The 24,376-nt window shown below is 34.0% G+C and overlaps 1 protein-coding gene and 1 non-coding gene across 6 annotated transcripts in view; both read right to left on the minus strand.

Annotated features, from left to right (window-relative positions):
- Positions 1-1,971: 1,971 nt before the first annotated feature.
- Positions 1,972-2,033, minus strand: LOC118154328 (U7 small nuclear RNA). Its single transcript, XR_004744197.1, has one exon. It is a non-coding gene; the product is annotated as a U7 small nuclear RNA (small nuclear RNA).
- Positions 2,034-12,281: 10,248 nt separating this feature from the next.
- Positions 12,282-24,376, minus strand: part of SYCP2 (synaptonemal complex protein 2) — an 84,790-nt gene continuing 72,695 nt past the window's right edge. For all 5 annotated transcript variants that reach the window (XM_078372039.1, XM_078372036.1, XM_078372037.1 and 2 more), the window contains 12 exons: positions 23,973-24,171; positions 22,345-22,547; positions 17,907-18,092; positions 16,931-17,021; positions 16,512-16,667; positions 15,822-15,958; positions 14,629-14,723; positions 14,414-14,513; positions 13,958-14,016; positions 13,746-13,824; positions 13,564-13,620; positions 12,282-12,520 (listed from right to left, as the gene is read on the minus strand). In XM_078372039.1, the coding sequence (XP_078228165.1) occupies positions 12,443-12,520; positions 13,564-13,620; positions 13,746-13,824; positions 13,958-14,016; positions 14,414-14,513; positions 14,629-14,723; positions 15,822-15,958; positions 16,512-16,667; positions 16,931-17,021; positions 17,907-18,092; positions 22,345-22,547; positions 23,973-24,171 (1,440 nt within the window). In that variant the 3' untranslated portion in view covers positions 12,282-12,442. The remainder of the gene's footprint in view (positions 12,521-13,563; positions 13,621-13,745; positions 13,825-13,957; positions 14,017-14,413; positions 14,514-14,628; positions 14,724-15,821; positions 15,959-16,511; positions 16,668-16,930; positions 17,022-17,906; positions 18,093-22,344; positions 22,548-23,972; positions 24,172-24,376) is intronic.

Consider the following 24,376-nt stretch of genomic DNA (forward strand, 5'->3'; position numbering starts at 1 on the left):
TAAAAATCCTTTTCAAAGTTTCTAATCTCAACTGTAAATGGGGAAATTCTAAAAATTAAATTTTCTTGATAATAAACAATGGGAAGGAAGAAATCTGGATATATGGTATATATGGCAACAATTTAATGTTTCAAGTTGCAAACATGTTATTTATGGGTATTCCCTTCTAAATGCAGTTTATTATCCCTTCTCAAAAATACATACACTGAATATATTAAAATTCAGGTGTGTTCCTTAAAAGACTGGTCTACACCACTAGTCCATTCCCTGCTTTCCAGCTAGCCTGCTTCTTAATAATTATAATGGTGACACCTGATGTGGCAGAAAATACAATCTCCGGAACCACCTTTCATTTTGCTTCAGTTTTTACACTCCAAGTTAGATTTGTTTGTTGATATTATTTGCTGGTATGTTACTTTGCTCAAAATTCAACTTATTTATGCATAGCATATATGATTCCTTCCATACTTACTGTAAGTTTTAAGTAGATAAGAAACTTATACACTAACTGTATCTAGTTTAACTGTTAATAGGTGATGATGACAGAATGGCTAAAGAACTAACTCCAGCAACTGTGAAGCTCCACACTAGGCACTGAGCTCAGAGTTGGTAGAATTTGTCATTGTAAAATATAAATTTCAGGTGAAATTAAATGCTACATGAAGACTACTCAATCCATTATTCATTTAAAAGATAAGCTGGCCTTTAAAGTTTGTGTTGGCTATCCATAATAATATGATTTGGTGGCAATAAGATCACTATAGTAATGGCTGTAGAATTTAGTATTCAGGTTTCTGCCTAGCCATACTAATGTAAAATTTCTTCTCTTCCATGTCCTTTTCCATGTGTACTTCTGGACAGTTACCACCTTACAAGCTCTATTTGGTTGAGGACACATGGTAAACCTACACCAGGGTGTTAGATTACAATCCAGGTAAGAAATTTAAGTCATTAGCTACAATGATCATTTACTTTTAATATGTTTAAAATAGATCAAGAATTTTAGTTATATTAATTAATATGCTCAGCCTCTGCTATGCAAAATTGATTTAAATATTTCTGTGAAATAGTAAGATAAACTAAGGAAAAATGTTATTATAAGGAACAGAGTTCTGATCTATAAGATTTCCTTTCTGAATTTGAAGTCTGTAAACTACTGCCCACAGACCAAATCTAGCCAGTCCCCAGCCCCCTTTCTTTAGTGGCCAGTAAGCTAAGAATGATTTTTATATATTTAAATAGTTACAACTAAAAATGATTATAATATGGACTGACATGATATTCTGAAATTTCCCTTCTGGCCCACAAAGCCTAAAACATTTACTGTATAGCCTTTCAGAACAAACTTTGCTGGATCCTGCTCTGAACTTAAAAAATTTAAACATATACTAGAACATCTTAGAAATGAGTTACATAGAAGTCAAACTTCTAAATTATGTTTTTAAACAAGATTAAAATCTTTTAACTTCAAATCTATTCCAAATTTCAACACTCATTATAAACCCAATTGTCTTTGCATCTGACTTGTACAAAATGTACATCAAACTAGGTAAACAATCAAACTTCATCAGTATTATTAAAGGCAAGTGTTTCATTAGTGTGACTTCTATTCTTCCAAGTTCCTTTTAAACTTGTAGCTATCACAGCATAAGCTAAAAGTATATTATCTAAAGTTCAAGATGGTACAACATATTGATCTCACTCAACACATCTGTATCCCTAAATAAAATGTTGTTCTCCTGTAGATTTAATTCAGAATATTTTCATGGCCATTTATTTCAAATAGAAAAACAAAAGCTAACCATTACAAATGCATTGTCTTAACAAAGAAGTATATGTACATTTGATTTGCCTATACAATTACTCCAAGGTTTCAATGAAATGGAAATCCATATGATTCTGCATGGCTTTAAAAGCACATATATCCTCATTTTTAAAGCACATAAGCAGGGAGTTCATCTCTGTTTTGAGATGGGTGTTCTGGTGAAAACTGAAAAACATGCTAGACATATTCTAAAAGAGCTGTAATACCACGGAAGGGTTCATTTATACACATTTCTGTATCTAGACCTGAGCTCAGTGCATATCATATAACAGATATTCAAATGGCTGATTAATACTTCCTTATCAATTACAATGAAAGTGCTGACACCATATAGGACTTGAAAATTTTAGGAGACACATTAGTTCTCTTTGAACTTAGTAAATTCCTACCTAAAACTGCCATATTCATTAGTTTGTTCATTACATTGTTGTAAGTCTACTTTTTCAGACACTCTTTTAGGTTTTGTAAATTGTGATGAATAAGACATACAAAATTCCTATCCCCACAGAATTTACAGGACTGGAGTTTGTGGAGGGGAGGCAGAAATAAAGAAATTTCAGATAATAAAAACTGCTATAGGGTAGACAGAAACAGTAACATTAATTGGATAGTGAGGGAAGTGCTCTCTAAAGAATTAACTCTTAAATGGAGACCTGAAGAACAGCTAGAGTTCCCAGGAAAATGAAATCTCAAAACCAAAGATTCAAAAAAAAAAAAAAAAACAAAAAGATGGCTCAAGTAATGCTTGAGACATACGCAACAAGGGGGAAAGGAGTACAAAATAAGATAAAGAGAGGCAGAGGTTGGCTCATGTGGGGCCTTCCAGGCCATCATATAAAGGCTAGGTTTTAGTAATTTTTAGTAATTCAGATGAAATACAGATTAATAAGGCATTTAAAGTAGTATAATTCTGTGGCATTTAGTACATTCACAATGTTATGTAACTACCACCTCACCTCTATCTAGTTCCAAAAAAGTTCATCACAATATAACTTTTAATCAGTCACTCCCCATTCTTCCTTTCTCCCATCCCCTGGCAACCACTAATCTTTCTGCTTTCTGTCCCTGTGGATTTACCTATTCTGGTCATTTTGTATAAATGAAATTCTAAAGTATAGGACCTTTTGTGTCTCGTTCTTTCACGTAGAATGTTGTTGAGGCTCACCCACACTGTCGCCTGAATACTCCTTTCCTTTTATAGCTGACTTATACTCCACTATATGGATATATGCCACATTTTGTTTACTCATCATCAGTTGACAGCCATTTGGGTTGTTTCCACCTTTTGACTATTGTGAATGGTATTGCTGTGAACATTCTCATCCAAGTGTTTGTTTGTTCAATCTGTTTTCAATTCTGATATCGTTTGGATATTTGACCCTGCCCAAATCTCACACTGAATTGTAATACCAGATCCTGGAAGTGGGAGCTGGTGGGAATTGTCTGAGTCATAGGAGTGGATCCCTCATGGCTTGGTGCTATCTTCACAATAGTGAGTTCTCAGATGATCTGGTCATTTAAAACTCGGTGACACCTGCCCCCACAATTCACTCTCTTGCTTGCTCCTGTTTCTGCCATGTGACTTGCCTGCTTCCTCTTTACCTTCTGCCATGATTGTAAAGTTCCTGAGGCCTCCCTGGAAACCAAGCAGATGCCAGCACCATGCTTCCCGTAAAGTCTGCAGAACTGTGAGCCAATTAAATCTCTTTTATTTATAAATTACCTAGTCTCAGATATTTCTTTATATCAATGTAAGTATGGACTAATACAGAAAGTTGGTACTGAGGAGTGGGGCATTGCTATAAAGGTACTTGAAAATGTGGAAGCAGGTTTGGAACTGGTTAACAGACAGAAATGAGAATAATGAGGAGGGCTCAGAAAAAGAAAAAAAGGTAAGGGAAAGCTTGCAACTTCTCAGAGATTGGTTAAGTGGTTGTGACCACAACACTGATAGTGATATGGACAATGAAGTCTAGGTTGAAGAGGTCTCAGATGGAAATAAAGAACTTACAAGGATCTTGAGCAAAGGCCACACATTTTATGCCAGAGTAAAGAACTTGGATGCATTCTGTTCATGCCCTAGGGATCTGTGGAAGTTTGAGCTTGAGAATGATGACCTAAGGTATCTGGTAGAAGAAATTTCTAAACAGCAAAGTGTTTAAGAAGTGGCGTGGCGGCTTCTAACAGCCTATTCTCCCATGTGGGAATAAAGAAATGACTCAAAGTTGGAAATTATATTTAAACAGGAAACGGAGAGTAGAAGTTTTGAAAATTTGCAGCCTGGCTGTGTGGTAAAGAAAGAAAAAGCTATTTTGGGAGAGGAATTCAAGCAGGCTGTGGAGCGACCACCTACTAGAGAAACTGGCATAACTTAAAGAGAGCCAAGTGCTATTATCAAGACAATAGGGAAAAGGCCTTGAAAGCATTTCAGAGAACTTTCATTGCAGCCCCTACCACCATGGGCCCAGAGGCCTCAGAGGGAAGACTAATTTATGGGCCAGGCCCAGGGCCCACTATCCTGTGCAGCCTCAAGACACTGCTCCGTATATCCCTGCCTCCAGCTCCAGCCTCAGCTCAAAGGGCCCTAAATACTGCTTATGCCACCACTCTGGAAAGCACAAGCCACCATAAGCCTTGGTGGTTTCCATGTGGTGCTAAGCCTATAAGTGCACAAAGTGCAAGAGGGAATGAGGCTTGGCACTCTCCACTTAGATTTCAGAAGATGTATGATAACTGGGACATGGAGTTAAGAATTATTTTAGAGCTTTAAGATTTAATGACTGCCTTGCTGTGTTTTATACTTGCATGGGGCCTGTTGCTCTTTCTTTTGGCTTACTTCTCCCTTTTGGAATGGGAATATTTACCCAATGCCTATACGCTTATTCTATCTTGGAAGTAAATAACTTGCCTTTGATATTACAGGCTCATGGCTGGAAGGATTTATTTGCCTTGTCTCAGATGAGACTTTGGACTTGGGACTTTTGAGTTAATGCTGGAATGAGTTAAGACTTTGGGGAACTGTTGGGAAGGCATGGTTGTATATTGCAATGTGAGAAGGATGTAAGATTTAGGAGGAACCAGGGGTAGAATGATGTAGTTTGAGTATTTGCTTCCACCAAATCATGTTGAATTATCATCTCCAATGTGGGTGGTAGGGCCTGGTGGGAGGTGTTTGGGTCCTAGGGGCTGATCCCTCATGGTTTGATGCTGTCTTCAAAATAGTTGAGTTCTCATGAGATCTGGTCATTTAAAACTGTGTGGCGGCAGCACCTCCTCTTTTTCTCTCCTACCCTCTCTCTTTTCCTACTTTCACCATATGACATGTCTGCTTTCTCTTCATCTTCCCCCATGATTATAAGCTTTGTGAGACCTCCCTTGAAGGTAAGCAAATATCAGTGCCATGTCTTTTATGTATAAATTATGTAGTATCAGGTATTTCTTTATAGCAATACAAAAGCAGACTAATACAAATTCTTTTTGGCATATACCTATAGACTTGCTGGGTCATATGGTTAACTCTATGTTTACCTTTTTGAGGAACCACCAAACTATTTTCCACTGTGGCTGCATTCTTTCACATCACCCCAGAAATGTCCAAGAGTTCCAGTTTCTCCATATCCTCACCAATATTTATTGTTTTCTAAGTATCCAAGTGGGTATAAAGTGGCATTTCATTATGGTATTAATTTACATTTCTCTAATGACTAATCATGCTGAATATCCTTCTATGTGCTTACTGGCCATTTGTATGTCTTCTCTGGAGACATGCTTATTCAAGTCCTTTGGCCATTTTTATTTGCACTTTCTTTTGTTGTTTGGTTGTAACACTTCTTTATATATTCTGGATACTAGACTCTCAAAGATATAATTGGCAAGTATTTTCTCCCATTCTGTAGGGTGTCTTTTCACTTTTTGGGGGTGTGCTTTGATGCACAAATGTTATGAATTGTGTTGCAGTCCAATTTATCTAATGTTTCTTCCATTGCTTGTATCTGTATCATATCTAAAAAATCCACTACCAGATCCAATGTCATAAAGATTAATGCCTGCATTTTTTTCTGAGTTTCATAGTTTTATCTCTTACATTTAGGTCTCTAATCCATTAATTTTTGTATATGATGTGAAGTAAGTTTCCATGCTCATATTGCATGTGTTTATCCAATTGTCCCAAAACAATGTGTTTAAGAAAAGATTCTTTCCCCCATGGAATGGTCTTACACCCTGGATGAAACTCAGTTGAGCATAGATGAGTGGATTTATTTCTAGACACAATTCCATTCTATTGGTCTATATGTCTATTATTATGCTAGTACCACGATTTTGATAATGTAGGTTTGTCATAAATTTTGAATTTGGGAAGTATGAGTTCTCCAACTTTATTCATTAAACATTTTTGTCGTTGTTATGGCGGGTCTCTTCCATTTTCATATGATTTTTAGGGTTAGCTTTTCCGTTTCTGTAAAAAGGCCATTAGGATTTTGATATGGATTGCATTAAATCTGTAGTCTACTTCAGGGAGTATCACCATTTTAACACATCAAATCTTCCAATCCATGACCATGGACGTTTCCATTTATTTAAGCCATGTTTAATTTACTGCAAGAATGTTTGTAATTTTTAGTCTTACACGTCCTTGGTTAAATTTATTCCTAAGAATTTTAATCTTTTTGATGCTACTGTAAAGGAAATTATTTTCTTAATTTCATTTTGGTATTGTTAATTTCTGTTGGAAATACAACTGATTTTTCTGTTGATCTTGCATCTTGCAACTTTGCTGAATTTGTATTAGCTTCCAATGATTTTCTTGATTCTGTACAATTTCTTATACATAAGATCAAATCATCTGTGAGGAGAAATAGTTTCATTTCATTTCTCCCATTCCTACTTAGATATCTTTTCTTTTTCTTGCATAGTTTCTAGATCTAGCTAGAACTTCTAGTACAATATTGAATATGAGTGGTGAAAGCAGGCATCCTTGTCTTGTTCCTGGTCTTGGCAGGAGAGGGGAGCTTTTAGTCTTTCCCCATTGAGTATTATGTAAGCTATAGGGTTTTCATAAATACTCTTTATCATGTTTTGGAACTTCCCTTCTATTTCCAGTTTTTTGAGTCTTATCATAAAAGAGTATTGGATTTTGTCAAATGCTTCCTGTGCATCAATTCAAATGTTTCTTTTTCTTCTCTCATTCTATTGATAAGGTATATTACATTCATTTTCATATATTGAGCCGCCCGTTCTTGGCTGGGCTAAATCCATTTGGTCATGGTATGGAATGCTTTTAATGTGCAGCTGGATTTGGTTTGCTCTTTTGTTCAGGGTTTGTACATCTATATTCATAAAAGATATTAGTCTATAATGATGCCATTATCTGATTTGGTATTAAGGTGATACTGACCTCATAAATGAGTATGGAATGTTCTCTCCTCTTCTATTTTCTGGAAGAGTTTAAGAAAGATTGGGCTGGCATGGTGACTCATGGCTATAATTCCAGTGCTTTGGGAAGCCAAGTCAAGAGGACTGCTTGAGGCCAGGAGTTCAAGACCAGCATGGAATACACAGAAGAACCTCATTCTCTACAAAATATTAAGTCACTGAGCACACTGGCACATGCCTAGAGTCCTAGCTTAATCAGGAGGCTGAGGCAGGAAGATCACTTGAGCCCAGGAGTTTGAGTTTACAGTGAGCTAAGATCATACAGCTTGGGTGACAGAGTGAGACCCTGTCTCTTAAAAAAAAAAAAACTAATTTGAAAAATTACATTAAAAAAGAACTGTTATTCTTTAAATGATAGAATTCTATGTTGGAAGGTTTTCAATTACAAAATTCAACCTCTTTACATGTTATAAGTCTGTTTTATATTTTTTGCTTCTTCTTGAGTCATTGTTGGTAGCCTGTGCTTTAGGAATTTATCAATGTCATCTAGGTTAACTAATTTGTTGGCATATAATTATTCATAGTATTTTCCTAGAATCCTATTTCTGCAAGTTTAGTAGTCATGTCCCCAACTTTCATTTCTCATATTAATTTGAGTCTTCTGTTTATCTTAGTCAGTCTGCTAATGGTTTGTTTTCTTGATCTTTTCAGAGGACCAAATTTTGTTTTTATTGATTTTTATTGGTTTTCTGTGCTTTTCTATTCTGTTTATCGCTGATCTATTCTTCATTATTTCGATTCTGACAGCTTTAAATTCACTTTTCTAGTTATTTAAGGTATAAGGTAAGGTTATTGATTTGATACTTTTCTTCCTGTTTAATGTAGGTGCTTACAGCTATAAAGATCCCTCCAAGCACTGCTTTCAACAGATCACATGTTTAAGTATGTTGAATTTTCATTTGTCAAAGTATTTTCCAACTTCTTTTATGAATTCTCCCTTGACCCACTGGTTAAGAGTGTGTGTCACTGGAGAGTTTTAGGTAAGGGAGTGACATGGTATGATTTATGCTTTAGCAAGACAATGTTGGCTGCTAAGTGAAAAAAGTGTGGAAAGGAAAGTATAAATGCTGAAAAGCCATTTAAGAGACTGTTGGAAATGTCTATGTGAGAAATGAAGGAATTGTTGATCAATTTACTGTTTGGCTAAAAGAAAAAGAAATTAGAAATTACCATTAGGTTTTGGCTTAAATAGTTGAGTAGATAAAAGTAATTTTATCCTTACAAAAAAATTAACTCAAATGGATTAAAGACTTAAACATAAGACCTAAAACCATAAAAACCCTAGGAGAAAACCTAGGCAATGCCATACAGGACATAGGCATGGGCAAAGACTTCATGACTTAAACACCAAAAGCAATGGCAAAAGAAGGCAAAATATACAAATGGAACCTAATTACACTAAAGAGTTTCTGCACAGCAAAAGAAACTATCATCAGAGTGAACAGGCAACCTACAGAATGGGAGAAAATTTTTGCAATCTATCCATCTGACAAAGGGCTAATATCCAGAATCTACAAATAACTTAAATTTACAAGAAAAAAACCTCATCAAAAAGCGGGCAAAGGACATGAACAGACACTTCTCAAAAGAAGACATTTATGCAGCCAACAAATATGAAAAGAAGATCATCATCACTAGTCATTAGAGAAATGCAAATCAAAACCACAATGAGATACCATCTCACACCAGTTAGAATGGCCATGATTAAAAAGTCAGGAAACAAGAGATGCTAGAGAGGATGTGGAGAAATAGGAACACTTTCACACTGTTGGTGGGAATGTAAATTAGTTCAACCATTGTGGGAGACAGTGTGGTGACACTGCAAGGATCTAGAAATAGAAATACCATTTGACCCAGCAATACCATTACTGGGTATATATCCAAAGGATTATAAATCATTCTCCTATAAAAACACATGCACACGTATGTTTATTGCAGCACTGTTCACAATAGCAAAGAATTGGAACCAACCCAAATGCCCATCAGTGATAGACTGGATAAAGAAAATGTGGCACATATACACCATGGAATACTATGCAGCCATAAAAAAGGATGAGTTAATTTCTTTTGCAGGGACATGGATGAAGCTGGAAACCATCATTCTCAGCAAACTGATACAGGAACAGAAAACCAAACACCACATGTTCTCACTCTTAAGTGAGAACTGAACATTGAGAACACATGGACAAAGGGAGGGGAACATCACAAACCAGGGCCTGTCTGTGGGTGGGGTAGGGGAGGGATAACATTAGGAGAAATACCTAATGTCAATGATTGGTTGATGGGTACAGCAAACTACCATGGCACACGTATATCTATGTAACAAACCTGCACGTTCTGCACATGTATCCCAGAACTTAAAAGTATAAAAAAATTAAAATTAAAAAATAACTTTATTGAGACAGAAAAACAAAGTTTATTTTTTCTTTGATGAAGAGAAAAAATTGCAAGGGAGACAAATCAAGTTGTTTTGAGAGTTGAGATTCTTGGGCGAGGACTCAAGATGGCGCTGTGAGAACAACCCAGGATTGAAGCTCATGGTCAATGCGCGGAGAGGGTGAGTCAGGGCTGCATTTCCAGATGGATCTTTGTTGCCCACAGAACGGGGAAATTCTAGGTATAAAAGAGACGTGGGACGCCAGGCAGAGGTTTTGGCTGCTGCAGCCGGCAGCCGGCAGCCGGTGCTGTGGCGGCCCGCACTGTAGTGGCGCTACAGCTCCGCACAAAGCACACTGGTCCGGGTGCCTTGTTGAACCGGCACCTGAGACTTGAGAGGGCTGAACTTGAGACTGAACGGGACTTGGACAGTGAGCCAGCCCAAAAGATTCCAGGGACACAGCGTTTGGAGTAGCTTCTTATTAGAAGTCTCAATAAAGCAGTATTTATAATGTTCTGATGTCCAAAGTAAAGGTCAGAACTTTTATAAATTTGAGGTCATCAACACAGTTATTATAAGGGACTAGATGAAATTACTTAAGTGCTGACTAAGGAAAAGAAAGAGACTAGGAATGAACCCCACATTAAATAGTAAGAAGGAAGCAAGGGAAAAAGACATAGAAGAGTAGCAAATACACAGAAGAGTAGACAATGAGGTAAACATGCCAGCTGAGGGTTTTAAATGCTAAATGCCACTGAGAGGCTAAGTAAAAAGAGATTAGATTTGGCAACATAAATGACTGTTGATTTTGATAAAAGTAGTTTTGATAAAATAGTAGGGGCAGAGCTACATTGAGGAAAGGAAGCAAAAAGGTTGAGATAGTAACCTGAGAAGAGTATTCTGCTATGTTCACTATAAAAGTGAATAGAGAATTACATGGATACAGCAGTGGTTTCAGGAGAACTTGATGTCAATGGAGGTTCTTATTTAGTTATTTAATTAAAATGGACTATAAAAATCAGGAGAGGAAAATCAAAGATAATGAGGTATAAAGCACTAATAAGGTGATTGTTCTTAAATAAACAAATCTGCTATTGGACTGAAAGAGATACCAGAAAATGCTGGTATTGATGCAGGAAACGTGTTAGATATTAGGGTGAAGATGAGAAAATTATGAGCTCAGCTAATCAGCTCAAAGATAAAGAATTAAGGAAAGAGGTATTTATATGTAATAATATTCTGTAAATGTGGTAAAGCCAATTAAAGAGAGCAGGGTAAGGATTGTTGAGCAATGTTGAGTTCTCATTTGAAGTACATGGCCATAAATTTAAAGCCTGATTGTATTATTTTCTCCTGTACTGTTCAGTTGGTAGGGTGAGAGCTAAGAATTAGTGGATAAAGTTGACAGGAGGAGAACGGGCAAGAGAGTATTATTTTTAACTATCACAACTAGAATGGGTAAGGAAGGAAGGACAGACAAGAAGGTAACAGGCATAGAGAAAAAGCATAAATGGCCTGAGACTACTATACAAAGCAAACTGGCAAGACAGGCTAGGGTGATAAGAATGTTAGAAATTGAGATTTAGAGGGACACAACTACTTGTAATGACAAGACTTTAGAAGAGCTGCAAAGAATAAAGAACCCGGGATGGATTACACATACAGTATAGTATTAAAATAAGTATGTATAATTTAGTCTTGTAAATTTGGCTGACAATGAGGTAAACAGGGTGGTAAGACCTGATGGAATTAGTCTCACAGGGCAACATGGATTTGCAAGTCCTGAATGATATTTAATATTACAACAGCTGTCACTCTCTCTCAAAATAGCAACCCCACTGCCCTATCAATAAATATTAGCTGGTGCTAATAATTGCAGTTGAGAGGGGTTTTCTTTTGCTTATCTTGACTAAGAAGCTATTTTTCCCGCTGTATTTAATTACTGGTATTATTTTTGAATAATACTCTGCTACCATTAATAGACAAGAAATAGTAAGGCTACTTAGTATTACACTTTGGATCAAGAAAATACCCTTCTTCAGATATCCATCATTCACAAAATAAGAATATAATGTTTATACTTATTCAAGTAACATAAGCATTTATTTCAACTTCATTAAAAGCAAATCAAATGTATACTCATTTTTATAAATTAATCTAGTAAGATATTACAATGACTACTAGTAGATTAAAAGTATTTGTCAAACAGCCTGCTTATAAGACTTTTATATTGAATTAACATATTTAGGCAATGTAGTAGCTATTTTAGGCCATTTAGTGTCTCCTATTACATTAGAGCCATAATTGAATAAATGTTTCCAACAGTGTGCTGAAAGTACTGATCTACCACTCAGTTAAACATTTTAAAGTAGGGACTTCCTCCTTTTTGTAAGTGTGGCTAAATTTTTATTACTTGAATTCTAAGCTATTAAACATATTTTAATAACATATATTCATCCCAAAACTGCACTGATTCAAAAACACATTTTATGTAATAAAATAATACATTTTACACAATTAAATTTAGTAAAGAAACTCATTTTACAAATATAATTAACTCAAAAAGTTTCTTAAAGCTTTTATCTCCAAAACGAAAAAATAATACTCTGTAGACAAAAGTTTGGGCTTGGAGTCATGTTATAGTAGTTCTTTCTTATTCATTAAAAGACTTTTTTTTTTATTTGAGGGTTCCTACAAAGGGTATACTTGCCTGGGTAACATGTACATTTTTATCATTGTAGGACTACTCTGTTATTTCCTCAGTTATACACAAACAATAATTAAAGTATGTTGATAAAAACTAGATTTCACACATTAAGATTTCTTTCATGAGCTGTGAATACTGACATCAGTTCTCTGCGTACATTAAGAAGCTCCTCTTCTAGCTATGGCCAAGAAAACAAAAATCACACTTAGATTTCACATTATTGCTGGAAAACCATCAAATAAAATAGGAAAAAAAATCAAGTTGTTATTAGTGATTCATTTTAAAACAACTCTTTCATGAAGATACTGCATTCTACCAGGTCTAGATCTACGTATCTACAGAATTCTGTGATCTAAAAAGATTAGAGAAGGCTCTAATATTTTAAATCCCCAAATCAATGAAATTCAGATTCAATTTTTAAAGGAAGAGAGCAAAATGAAAAGTCTAGAAAACAATTTCAACAAGGATCAACCTAGTTAAGTAGCTTCTTGTTTGCTTGAAACTAAACTACCTTAGCCACATCTTAATCCTGTACTATGTCAGCATACTGAAGTTCTATTAAAGAAGTACATTAATGTACTATGTATACAAAGATTGGTATACTTAAAAATGCCTTTCATCTTTGAGAAAACTTCAAAGACATTATCACTTAAAACAGTACCTTTAGTTCCTTTCCAGGTCTGCATTTTCCCCCAGAATGCAGCTGCTGGTCTGCTAGGCCATTGGAAAGTAAACTAATTTTATCCTCAAATCTAAGTACATGACATCTTGTCCAAACAGACAGTAATTCTTCCACTAAACTACAGACTTTCTGGGAGTTTTGTTCTGCCATATCTTCTCCTCCAGAAGGCAGAGCAGGACAGAAGTCTGCTGCGGTACATAGTGTTTAGAAACACTGCAAGCAAATCATTCTTTCAGCTATTTTTTCAATTTGTAAATTGATATTCTCTTTTACTCTGTAGAAGGACCTTACTATTTAAATTACTCCTATCCTTTCAATATAAATATGCTCCCATTATTTAAAGAACTAAAAGTAATTGGGTTAAAACTATCTTCTTTCAACCAAAAAAGAAAAAGAAGCCCTGTGCAAGAATAGCTTATTACAAGACGTAAAAGTACACGCACATGTGCGCGCGCACACACACACACACACACACACATGAATCAAAAACAAAAGACTTTAAAGTATGTTTATTCCATTTTCAAACTTAGTTGGCTTACCATGTCCCTAAGAAGCCTGTCTTGTAGCACTTTCATGTCTTCTTTCATCAAACACATCTGTAAAAAAGTAAATACATTTCCCCATGAAATTTATCACAAAGTTTTCATGGCAAAGAAAGTTAGATTAACCAATCTTTTTTGTAGTCAAGAAAGGTTACCTATAAAAATCATAAAATTTATACCTCAGATGTAAAAATGGTTTCTTCATTATCAGTATTACAGAAGACACTTTTAACCAATGAAGTTTTCAAAAGATGAAGCCTAACAAGTAAAATAATGAGAGTTAACTTTGTATTTATCAATAATTAAAATTAAATTGCTATAATTTTTCAAATAGAAATTAATTTATAAATATAATTTTATAGATTATAGTCATTAAGACTGTCACACTAACCTCTGTTGTTCACTTTTTTGATATGCACTGAACTTCTGAAATATCTTTTCCCAAAAGTCCTAAATTGTAAGGTACAAACTCCAGTTAAACTTTAATATGATTAAAAATCAAAATCCAACAGTAGAATTACTCTATTTCTATTATTACAAATGTAAATAAACAATGTGGCTATATGTTAAGAATATTCCAGATGTCACATGCTCTTTCAGATTAAAATAAAATTGAAAATAAAATCTCTCAGGACTTCATATTTATTATCAAAGATTTCATCATAAACTTAAGTTTATAATTCAAAAGTTTTATATGAAGCTGACTAGAAATCTAAGATAAAACTAAATTATGTTCTAAATAACAAAAAGCTTCAGGATGTGCTCTCAAAAAAGTGAAGTTTTTCCAAGTATAGCTCTTTAAAAACAAGGTTTTAAACTTATTTAAAAAATTTTAAAAGTAACAAACCACAAATTCCTTTTCCAAATCTTTTAAAGAATGTGAATCTTTTTCAAAATTCTCCAGCTCTTCTATGATAATGAATTGGAATTTATCAAGTTTTTTAATCCTATTACAGAAACAAAATGAGATTAATTTTTAAAACTATAGCATTCAGAACATGTATTCATAATACATGAATATATAGCATTCAGAAGTTTCCAGAACAGATTTTTATTACAGACCTAGACTCCTGACTTTGATGATTCATTGTTCTCAGATGTTGTTGAGCTGTTTTCCAAGACTGCGTAGTAAAATAACTCAACATTTTATGTCGAATCTGAAAAATACTCATTTTAAACTTAAAATATATTTACAAAATAACAATCTCACCAAGACTACAGTAAGAGCAAATCATTTTCCATGAAATGTAAATTACTAAGAAGAACATGGAAAACTGAAAAATTAAAAATTCAGTCATTTAAACTGAAGTGTTAATAAATAAGCTCACTCAGAGCAGTGTCTAACTCCATTAGTAAGTCTTTGACTAAGGCTTGAATTACTACTCAATTGTTTTCATAAGAACACCACTCTACAGTATTTACAAAAGTGCTGATGGTTATAATTCTCCAAAGACACAGCCTAAAAGTCACGCTCAGAATTTTTTAAAACCATTTTTCACAAAAACATATGTTCAAGTCTAGCTACAGACATGCACTAGAACATGAGTCAAAGTATCGCTATTCAGATTAGGTTGGCCTTGGGAAAAAATATCCAAATAATTTCTAATTTTAACCCTGAATATAGGAGAAAGGAAAGCAAGATGGGGGAGGGATTGATAACCTGCACCAAAAAAATCTTGCATTCAAACAAGGGCATAAAAAAACTATTCCCTAGAGGCATGTGAAAGAGATAGGTGGAAAAATATTACTAATAAGAATTGTTTTAAAAAGGATGTTTGCATTCCATATCTCACGGGAATCTCACAAGCTAAGATTACATAAGTATAATAAAGAGCTAGTAGAACAAAATGAAATGGTATTTCTCTGAAATATCTTTTCAGATATTTCAGAACCAGTACAAATAACCAGTAGTATAGTGTACGCTGCTTATCCGTACACTATACTACCCTCATTAATGATCACCTCCATAAGATAAAAAATGTCTTGAAAAGCAGCATGAAAACTGTTCAGTAAAAAAAGAAAAATGATAGAAGAGCCAAAACATTAAATTGAAAAGGAAAATAGAACAAAAGAGAAGTAGTAGGAAAAGAAAGAATATGGATAACATACATATTTTATTCCAATTATTCACATATAAGGAAAGTTAGTTTCATGAATGTAAATTTTGTTGCCAAAGGATCAAACAAGCCAGTGGTCTAGTAGAAAGTATGGCATATGACTAGGTATAAATAATAATTTAAAGAATGATAACTCACATTATTCCTTCTCTTAAATTCTGAATTGAGCCTCTCATAAGTCTCATTAGTCATCTCTATACCTGCAAATTCATTTTGCCAGGTCTCCCAAGGAATAGAAAAGTCGTTTGTTGATAATGAAGTTATACTTTCAGGCACTAAAAAATGAAAACAATCTGCTGAAGTTAAAATAAGCATTACTGTAAATTTAGCCTTGTCATTAGGCTAAGAACAAAATCTGTCTTATTTTCTGAATCTATGCTAACCTAAGGATTATGAAATCAAAGGCAAAGTTCCTTATGATTTTTAAATTTTAAAATGAGATAATTCTGATTTATAAAAAGCTTTTTGGCATGGCTATTAAGGCAGAAATGACTACTTTAAACTAGAATATTTCTGGATTTCTAAACTTTTTAAAAACTACTTCTGCATTATTATTACTGTAAATCTTTAGTAAGGTACTAGCACATCAGTAAATTCATACTCCAGTAAAACCTAAATGTCATAAGTGATGGAATGTTGAGGGAGATCTTTGGGTAAGTAAGACCCTTACTACAACATTATTCATATGTGAACTTCTCAATAAACTTTGGATATCTTGGGCACATCCAAAGTTGTCTTTACAAAATTGTTTTGCGGATGGAATCATTCAAAATATAAGAACCACCTTCCAAATAACTACATTTTAACACAGGCTAATGATCTACTTACTTTTGTGGATATGATGATCTCTATCTTCTGTTTTAAACAGTTTTTTGGGAAGCAAGTTTGCTCTCCTTTCTCCTTTCTCTTCCATTTCTACTTCATTAGAATTACTGAGATTATCTTCTATGCACATTCGTTTGCGACTAAGATGTTGAGTGGAGCCTTAGGAACAATCAAAGTTAAAAGTGCTACAATTTTCATTAAAAATACCTAATATTTTCTTGCTTTCATTTAAAAAAGTCTTCGTTGCCACTAAGTATTTTTATAATGTTTTTGGTTACTGTGCATTAAATTCTACCCAGTTTACTATTTTTTTTACATTAAGTTAAGTAATGATGGTTCGACTTAAAATACATAATTCCTTTTGATGAAATGTCATAGCATTATTTCAGCAATTTTTTTTAAGCAAGACTATGACTACGAACCTGATACATGAGTAGCATTACAGGGTATGTCCAACCACATTTTCTCTCTTCCTTCACTAGACTTGGATAATGAAGATGCTGAATGGCTTTCCTAAAATACATATTAGAAATTAGAAAAAATTCTGTAAATATGTTTTGATTCACATTTTATCATCTTTTTCAAACCCAAAAGCCTGTAATTTTAAATGCTGTCAATTCTTTTTCAGATTTTGCTTCTATCCCTTCCTTTTCATCTCTAATATTTACCATGTGGTAACCTTGATTCTATGTTGACCTCAATCTTCTTGTAATAGCTGTGAGCTATCTTTTTTTTTTTTTTCTTAACTATTCCTCCTTTTCAATTCTTTCTTATTAGGATTTCCGTTTCTGAGTCAGGAAATGGCGAGCCACAGAAAACAAGTTTAAACTCTTCTTCTTTCAAAAAAACATCCTTTACATCTAACCTTACGTTATACTACTTGAATATACAGGTTTTTTTTTTTTTAACTTAGCAACTTTTACACAGCTTACTGATTTTTCTCCACTTAATCTGTATATACCTACCCATTTAGGTCTAGCTCAAATCACAGCCCTCTCCAAGTTGTAAAATTCTGTCTTGATTTTCTGTATTTTGCAGGTTATTAAAAATATTTTTATTAATGGACTGATGGGCTTTTACAGTGGGAAGAAGTTCAACCAAATACCTATATATTCATGAAACCAGAAGGTGCCAAAGATACAGAAGATGCAATCAGGGGTTCAGCAGTGATATCCTATTTAAGACCTTACTACTCTCATTTTAAAAGTTTCAATTCTTCTATCAAAAAACATTTTTCTATAATCAAGGCAATCTATATAATTTAAACATCAGATTTTTCACATAATAACAAATTGAAAGCAATAAAATAGTATAATTACCATTAAAGGTCAGTACTCTGAATCTTACAAGAACCATCTTAGTTTAAGGAAAATGTATAAGTTAGAGTAGCATATTTACCTCTCTTTTGCTTTGTATATGATTTTCTCTGATATTTAGAGATTCAATTTCCACAAACCGTTTTTCTGAACTGTTACTGCTTGCATCTGTATAGCTGTTATGATTTTCTGTTTCTTGTGTAAGTACTAGAGAACTTATATTTTTCCTGTTTATAGTAGTAGTATTCTTAGTTGGAGTATGTCTGGGCTATGAATGAATAAGACACACAAAAGCCCAAAAGAAGTCATAAAATTATTCAACCCCCCCCAAAAAACAGTTGAACATAAACATAAGAAACATTAAAGAAAAATTACTTAATTCACTGCAAAAATTCAATTCCCATTCATAACTAAAAATAAAAAATCCTTAGGCAAGTAGATTATTACTTTGATGACCAAAACCTAGAGATAAAGATCCCCATCAGTATACTTTCTATGCTCCAGAGGTCAAACTCACCTTAACAAGAAAAAGAAAATGAGTAAGATTTTTTTTTTTGCATTTTCTGTTCCAATCATCATAAGTAACAGTTTATATGGCTGTCTATACAGAAAACCCAAGAGAATCTGTACAGCTAGCCATATAAACTGTTGAATGATAGAATTCAGCAAGGTTGTTGGAGATAAAAACAATCAATAGTTTTTCAATATAAAAACTTAAAACTCAGAAAATGTAATTTGTAAAAAAAAAAGTTTTTGGTATTTTTTTAATATAGCAAAAAGATAACCCATATGATACTTAGGAATTAATCTAACAAAGTACATAGTTTCCTTTGTAGAAGACTTGGCACACTCTGTAGGAAATAAGATGAAAAAGTGGAGAGAGGAATGATGTGTAGTTAAGAAAGATCAGTTTCAATATAGAAGAATGGCAATTCTTCTCTTGGACAAACTAATTATAAAATATATACGAATCAGTAAAGGGCCAAAAGAATTCTGAAGAATGGTGGGGAAAGGGGTATGAAACACCTTATAAATGTAAAATTACCCTAATTAAAGTGATGGTGGTATTAGCACAGAGACAGATCAATAGGCCAGTAAATAACAAAATGTAATAGTGCCTAATCCAGGCCCATGTGGTCACCCAGCCTATGACTAAATTAAGATGATTCCACTCCTGATGTTGCACTAATTTGATATCCATACAAAAAAAGAAAGCCTGGAGAGACTCAAACCTAAAAGTTAAAATCAAAACTAACATTTTTATAAGAAAATAATTTTTATGACAATAGCTTAGGGAAAGATTTCTTGAACAACCCAAAAGATTGGTAAATTTGATTATGTCCTATCTTTTGTCATAGGGAAATTGTGTAATTAAGTGAAAATATACATACTAGGAAAATAATGTTTGCATTGTATATAATGAATAAAGAATGCCCAGAATATAGTAGGAACTCATACAAATTTGTAAGAAAAATCAAACAACGCAATTTAAAATAAGAAAACATAAAAACAGAATTCACAAAATAGCAAAAAACATGTGAAAAGTACTCACTGATGTAGTTACTCTGGAAAATGCAAATTAAAGACACAACTTCATGCTTACCAGACAGGCAAAAACAGAAACATCTGATAACACCTAGTTAGTTAAAACTGTAGAGAAATGAGCACTATCTAATAGCAATGTTGAGAGTGTAAGCAGGTTCAACTACTGTATAAAGTGAATTTCCAACAACTTATTAAGAGTCAACAGTAAAGGGGCAGTAGGGGGGAATGTCTCATGAGTATCCAGCCAATGAATATGTAACTACTAAAATTCCATCTAACGCAGAGTAGCATCAAAGAAGGTGGGTGGGGATTACCTAGGTTTGGAGATTTTGCAAAGTGGGATATTGAAAAGATTAAAGGATGCAGGGAAAATAAGAATGACAGTAACACAGGGATTGGTTCTGGGACCTCCTGTAGATATCAAAATCAGAAGATGCTCAAATCTGTGATATGTAATGGTTCAGTATTTGCATATAACCTACACACATCCTCCCATATACATAAGAGATCTCTAGATTACTTAAGGGAATTACTTATGACAGAGTATTAGGTATCACAAGTAATATAAGAGATTATGTCCTCTTTTGTCATAGGGAAGTTGTGTAATTTAAGTGAAAATATACATACTAGGAAAATAATTGGGAGGCCGAGGTGGGTGGATCATGAGGTCAAGAGATCGAGGCCATCCTGGTCAACATGGTGAAACCCCGTCTCTACTAGAAATACAAAAAATTAGCTGGGCATGGTGGCGCGTGCCTGTAATCCCAGCTACTCAGGAGGCTGAGGCAGGAGAACTGCCTGAACCCGGGAGGTGGAGGTTGTGGTGAGCCGAGATTGCGCCATTTCATTCCAGCCTGGGTAACAAGAGTGAAACTCTGACTCAGAAAAAAAAAAAAAAGGAAAATAAGAGATTGCTTGTGATACCGAATACAATGTAAATAGTCTTAGTTGTTATATGTATTGTTTAGGAAATGGTGACAAAAAAGTCTGTACATGCTCAATACAGACACAATTAAAAATATATATTGTTGTCTGTGGTTGAATCCACAGATGTGGAACCCACAGATATGGAGGACCAACTATATTGATAAAGGAACACAGGATAATAGTCTAGTGTGAAACTGGGTTTCAAATTGTGGTCTGTAGAAACTCAGAGTTTTGGAAATATGCCTTGGGGATTATTTGAGGGAGGAAAGTGAGGGAGGCTAGGTAGATCTAGGGTTGAGATCTCCTACTTCTACTTTAAACAGCATAGTTCCACTTTTATCTGTTTGACATACAATGGTCCCCCTTTATCTCGAGTTTTGCTTTCCAGGGTTTCAATGAATTATGTTCAGCCAAGGCCCAAAAATATTACATGAAAAATTCCATAAATAATTTATAAGTTTCAAATTGTGCACCATTCTGTGTGGTGCCATGAAATCTCTGGCCATCCTGCTGTCCTGCCTGGGATATGAATCATCACTTTGTCCAGAATATCCATGCTGTATGTGCTACCCGCCTGTTGTTCAAGTAATAGCCACCTCAGTTATCAGATTGACTGTGGAGATGCTGCAGTACTCAAGTAACCCTTATTTTACTAAATAACGGTCCCCCGAAACAAGAGTAGTGATGCTGTGGTATATTGTTATAGCTGTTCTGTCATTATAATAATTTATACATTACATGTTTATAAATTTATAAATTAATCATAGGTATGTATGTATAGGAAAAAAATAGCATATATAGGGTTCAGTACTATTCTCCACTTCAGCATTGGTGGGCCTTGGAAAGTATTCCCTGAGAAAAAGGGGTGACTACTGTACAGAGTACAGATAAGAGTTTTGTAATAGGAATGATCACTTCCTAAGAGATTCTATTAACTTTTCTACACATCAGAACTACACGCATTTTCTAAATCTGAATATGCTTATTCCTGCAATGCAGATACTTCTTTCAGATTTCACCATAATTCAAATTCTATGGCCTTTAATAATCTTTAGTTACAAAAATTACAAGTTGACAAAATAAACTGGCAATTTAGTTGAAAACAGTGTAATTATAGTATTTGGTTTAGGTGTTTATAAGGAAGTTTAACAGGTAAATGGTATGGTAAAAAAGTAAATATGTATTGAAAAGTTCTTTATTCTTCCTCATTTATGTATCACATTATATGTTACACTTCTTAAAATATAGTAGACCCTCTTGAAACCATGGATAGTACCAAGCCTTATTATACTACGCACAAATTTCTTTTTCCTAATTTCACGGAAAGATGATTCATTCTTACCATAGATCTTAGCAACTTCAACATACCTTTTATTTGGTTCCTTGTTAAGCACAGAATATTCACCATTTCACTTAAAGGAAGACTTTATGGCTTCTCTTTGGCCTATCTGAATTGTTAGAATCAATACTCTTGCCCTTTAGGGGTATTGTTAAGTATAATAAGGGTTACTTGAACATAAGCAATGCAATATCTCTACAGTTGATCTGATAACCAAGATGGCTACTATGTGACTAACAGGCAGGTAGGGTATACAGCATGGATACACTGGACAAAGGGTTGATTCATGTCCAAGGAGGGACGGAGTGGAGGGCTCAAAGTTTCATCACCCTACTCAGAAGCACACAATTTAGAACATATGAATTGTTTATTTCTGCAATTTAATATTAATAATTTTCTTATTTAATATTATTAGACCACAGTTAACTATAGGTAACTGAAACCTCAAAAAGTGAAACCACATATAATGGGAAACTACTGTACTCTCCTGCCACCACAGTCTTCCTCCTGTATAGCTATACATTTGTCTGTTAGGTTCATTGAGAATAGGAAGTATCTCTCTCTTGTCATTATGTCCCTCTCCCCTAAGACCCTAGACCAAACCCAAAACCGTAAATAGACAAGCTATACATATCTGATTAAGATGACAGGGAAATGACTTACTACCTTTAGATATACCTGATAAAGAAAAAAATATATACATTCTCACCAAAAGCAGTGGTCTTGGAATTGGTGAAGAACTTTCACTTGCACACAGGAAGTTTTTCTCATTGTTTTTGGGTGACTTTATTGTACCTCCAACTCCACTGTTATTACTTAAGAATTCAAGTGATGAAGTTTTTGGATAAGGTGATACCGATTTTGTTATGCACTCTTCCTGAATAAAATCCTTTTCTCTTATTTTCTCTATACCTATATTCCATCAAAAAACACAAAGAAACAGATGGCAGACGTTATCATTGATGTCTGCATTAGAAATAGCATAATTAACTTAGATTCTAAGAATATAAAAATTTGTCACATCTTCAAATTTTAATTGCAAAAAGGATACCTTTCAAAAATTAAGAGCAAGTTATATTTAAAATATTTATAAGACTGAAAAACAATAATGGCTGAATTGAAAATGTACTTGTAACCATAAGAGCTTTCAAAACATTCTCAAACAAAAATATCTACATTATGACCTGAAATGTAAGGATCAACCTAAGGATTATCTTGAGTATTCTGATATCATATCTAGTTGTGTTACATATTAACTTCACAAAATTTTATGATTGAAAAAGACTTGAGAAATCATATGCTCTAAATTTTTCATATAAAAATTAGAAAATTTATTACTGGAATAAATCTGAATAAATCCTCAGACAATTTTTAGATCAAATCAGGGCATGTACATCTGTCTTCTGAGTATGTGCTTATCTGAAATTTCATAGTGGTCCTAAGTACTGAGAAGACAATAGCTACCTACTTTAGAGGAAGTAGAAGTATACTAAGTCTTGCACGCTAACTGAAATGCTTTTTGACATGGAGTTTCACTCTTGTTGCCCAGGCTGGAGTGCAATGGTGCAATCTAAGCTAATCTGGCTCCTGGGTTCAAGCGATTTTCCTGTCTCAGTCTCCCAAGTAGCTGGGATTACAGGTATCCGCCACCATGCCCAGCTAATTTTCTATTTTTAGTCGAGATGGGGTTTCTCCATGTTGGTCAGGCTGATCTGAGTATGTGCTTAGACCTTAGCAATGCTTTAGAGTATCCTTACGAGGAAATGAAAATCATATAAAAAGGGCATACTTATACTTTCTATACTAGAAAGGCATACACATATACCAGAACTCCAAAAAATATGAATTTTTCTTTACCAATTATTTAAAAATAAAAGCAAAACCTCAATTGTATATGGTATTAATCAACAGAATTAATGTGGGTCCACAGAATGAGCAAGATATTCCTTCGACTTTTGTCAATGAAATGTAAACAGAAAAAAACAGAATTCTCAGTAATTCTTATTAAATATATATTGAGCTAAAAAAAAGCACCTTAAAAATTACTTATTTAAGCTTTCACATTATAATTTGTGAATATATATTAAATATTTTCCATATTAAAGCATTTGATCTTTAACTTTCTAACACGAAAAACTTCACTATCCTAGTAACATTGTTCCCGTGTTAGCAAAAGTCAAGTTACTAGCATTAACTGGTTTAACAATTAAGTTTTAACTACTATAGTCATGAATATACCCCCTCAAGATCAGTCTTAAAAGTGTATTTTCCCATAATTAGAGTTATAGTAGAGAACTATTAAGTATTCAAGTAAAGAAAAAATGAAGTTATACTGACATCTCATTACTTCTATAGATGATGGACTGCCAGATAAAGATACAGGAGATAAGTCAAGGCAATTATCTTGTATAGTATCCTTTAGTAGACTTGAGTTTTTCCATTGTTTTGATAGTTCCTTTTCTGTTGCAGCACAGAAGACTTTCTGTTGTTTCTTTGGTAGCTTTACAGTTTTGATTCTGGAATGGATATTCTCCTCCTAAATGTATCAATAACTTTCAAATTATACTCAAGTACAAATATTTACACTTGGACACATAAAACAAATTATATTAAAATATTTATTAAATGTTTTATATTACCACATACAAGCCCAACAAGGCCTTAGACAAGAGTAGTGAAAGACTTTCTAATATACTAGAAGACATAAGACAAATTCACAGGAAAATATAATACATTTACTA

Source organism: Callithrix jacchus, chromosome 5, assembly GCF_049354715.1.
Source record: "Callithrix jacchus isolate 240 chromosome 5, calJac240_pri, whole genome shotgun sequence".
Classification (NCBI taxonomy): domain Eukaryota; kingdom Metazoa; phylum Chordata; class Mammalia; order Primates; family Cebidae; genus Callithrix; species Callithrix jacchus.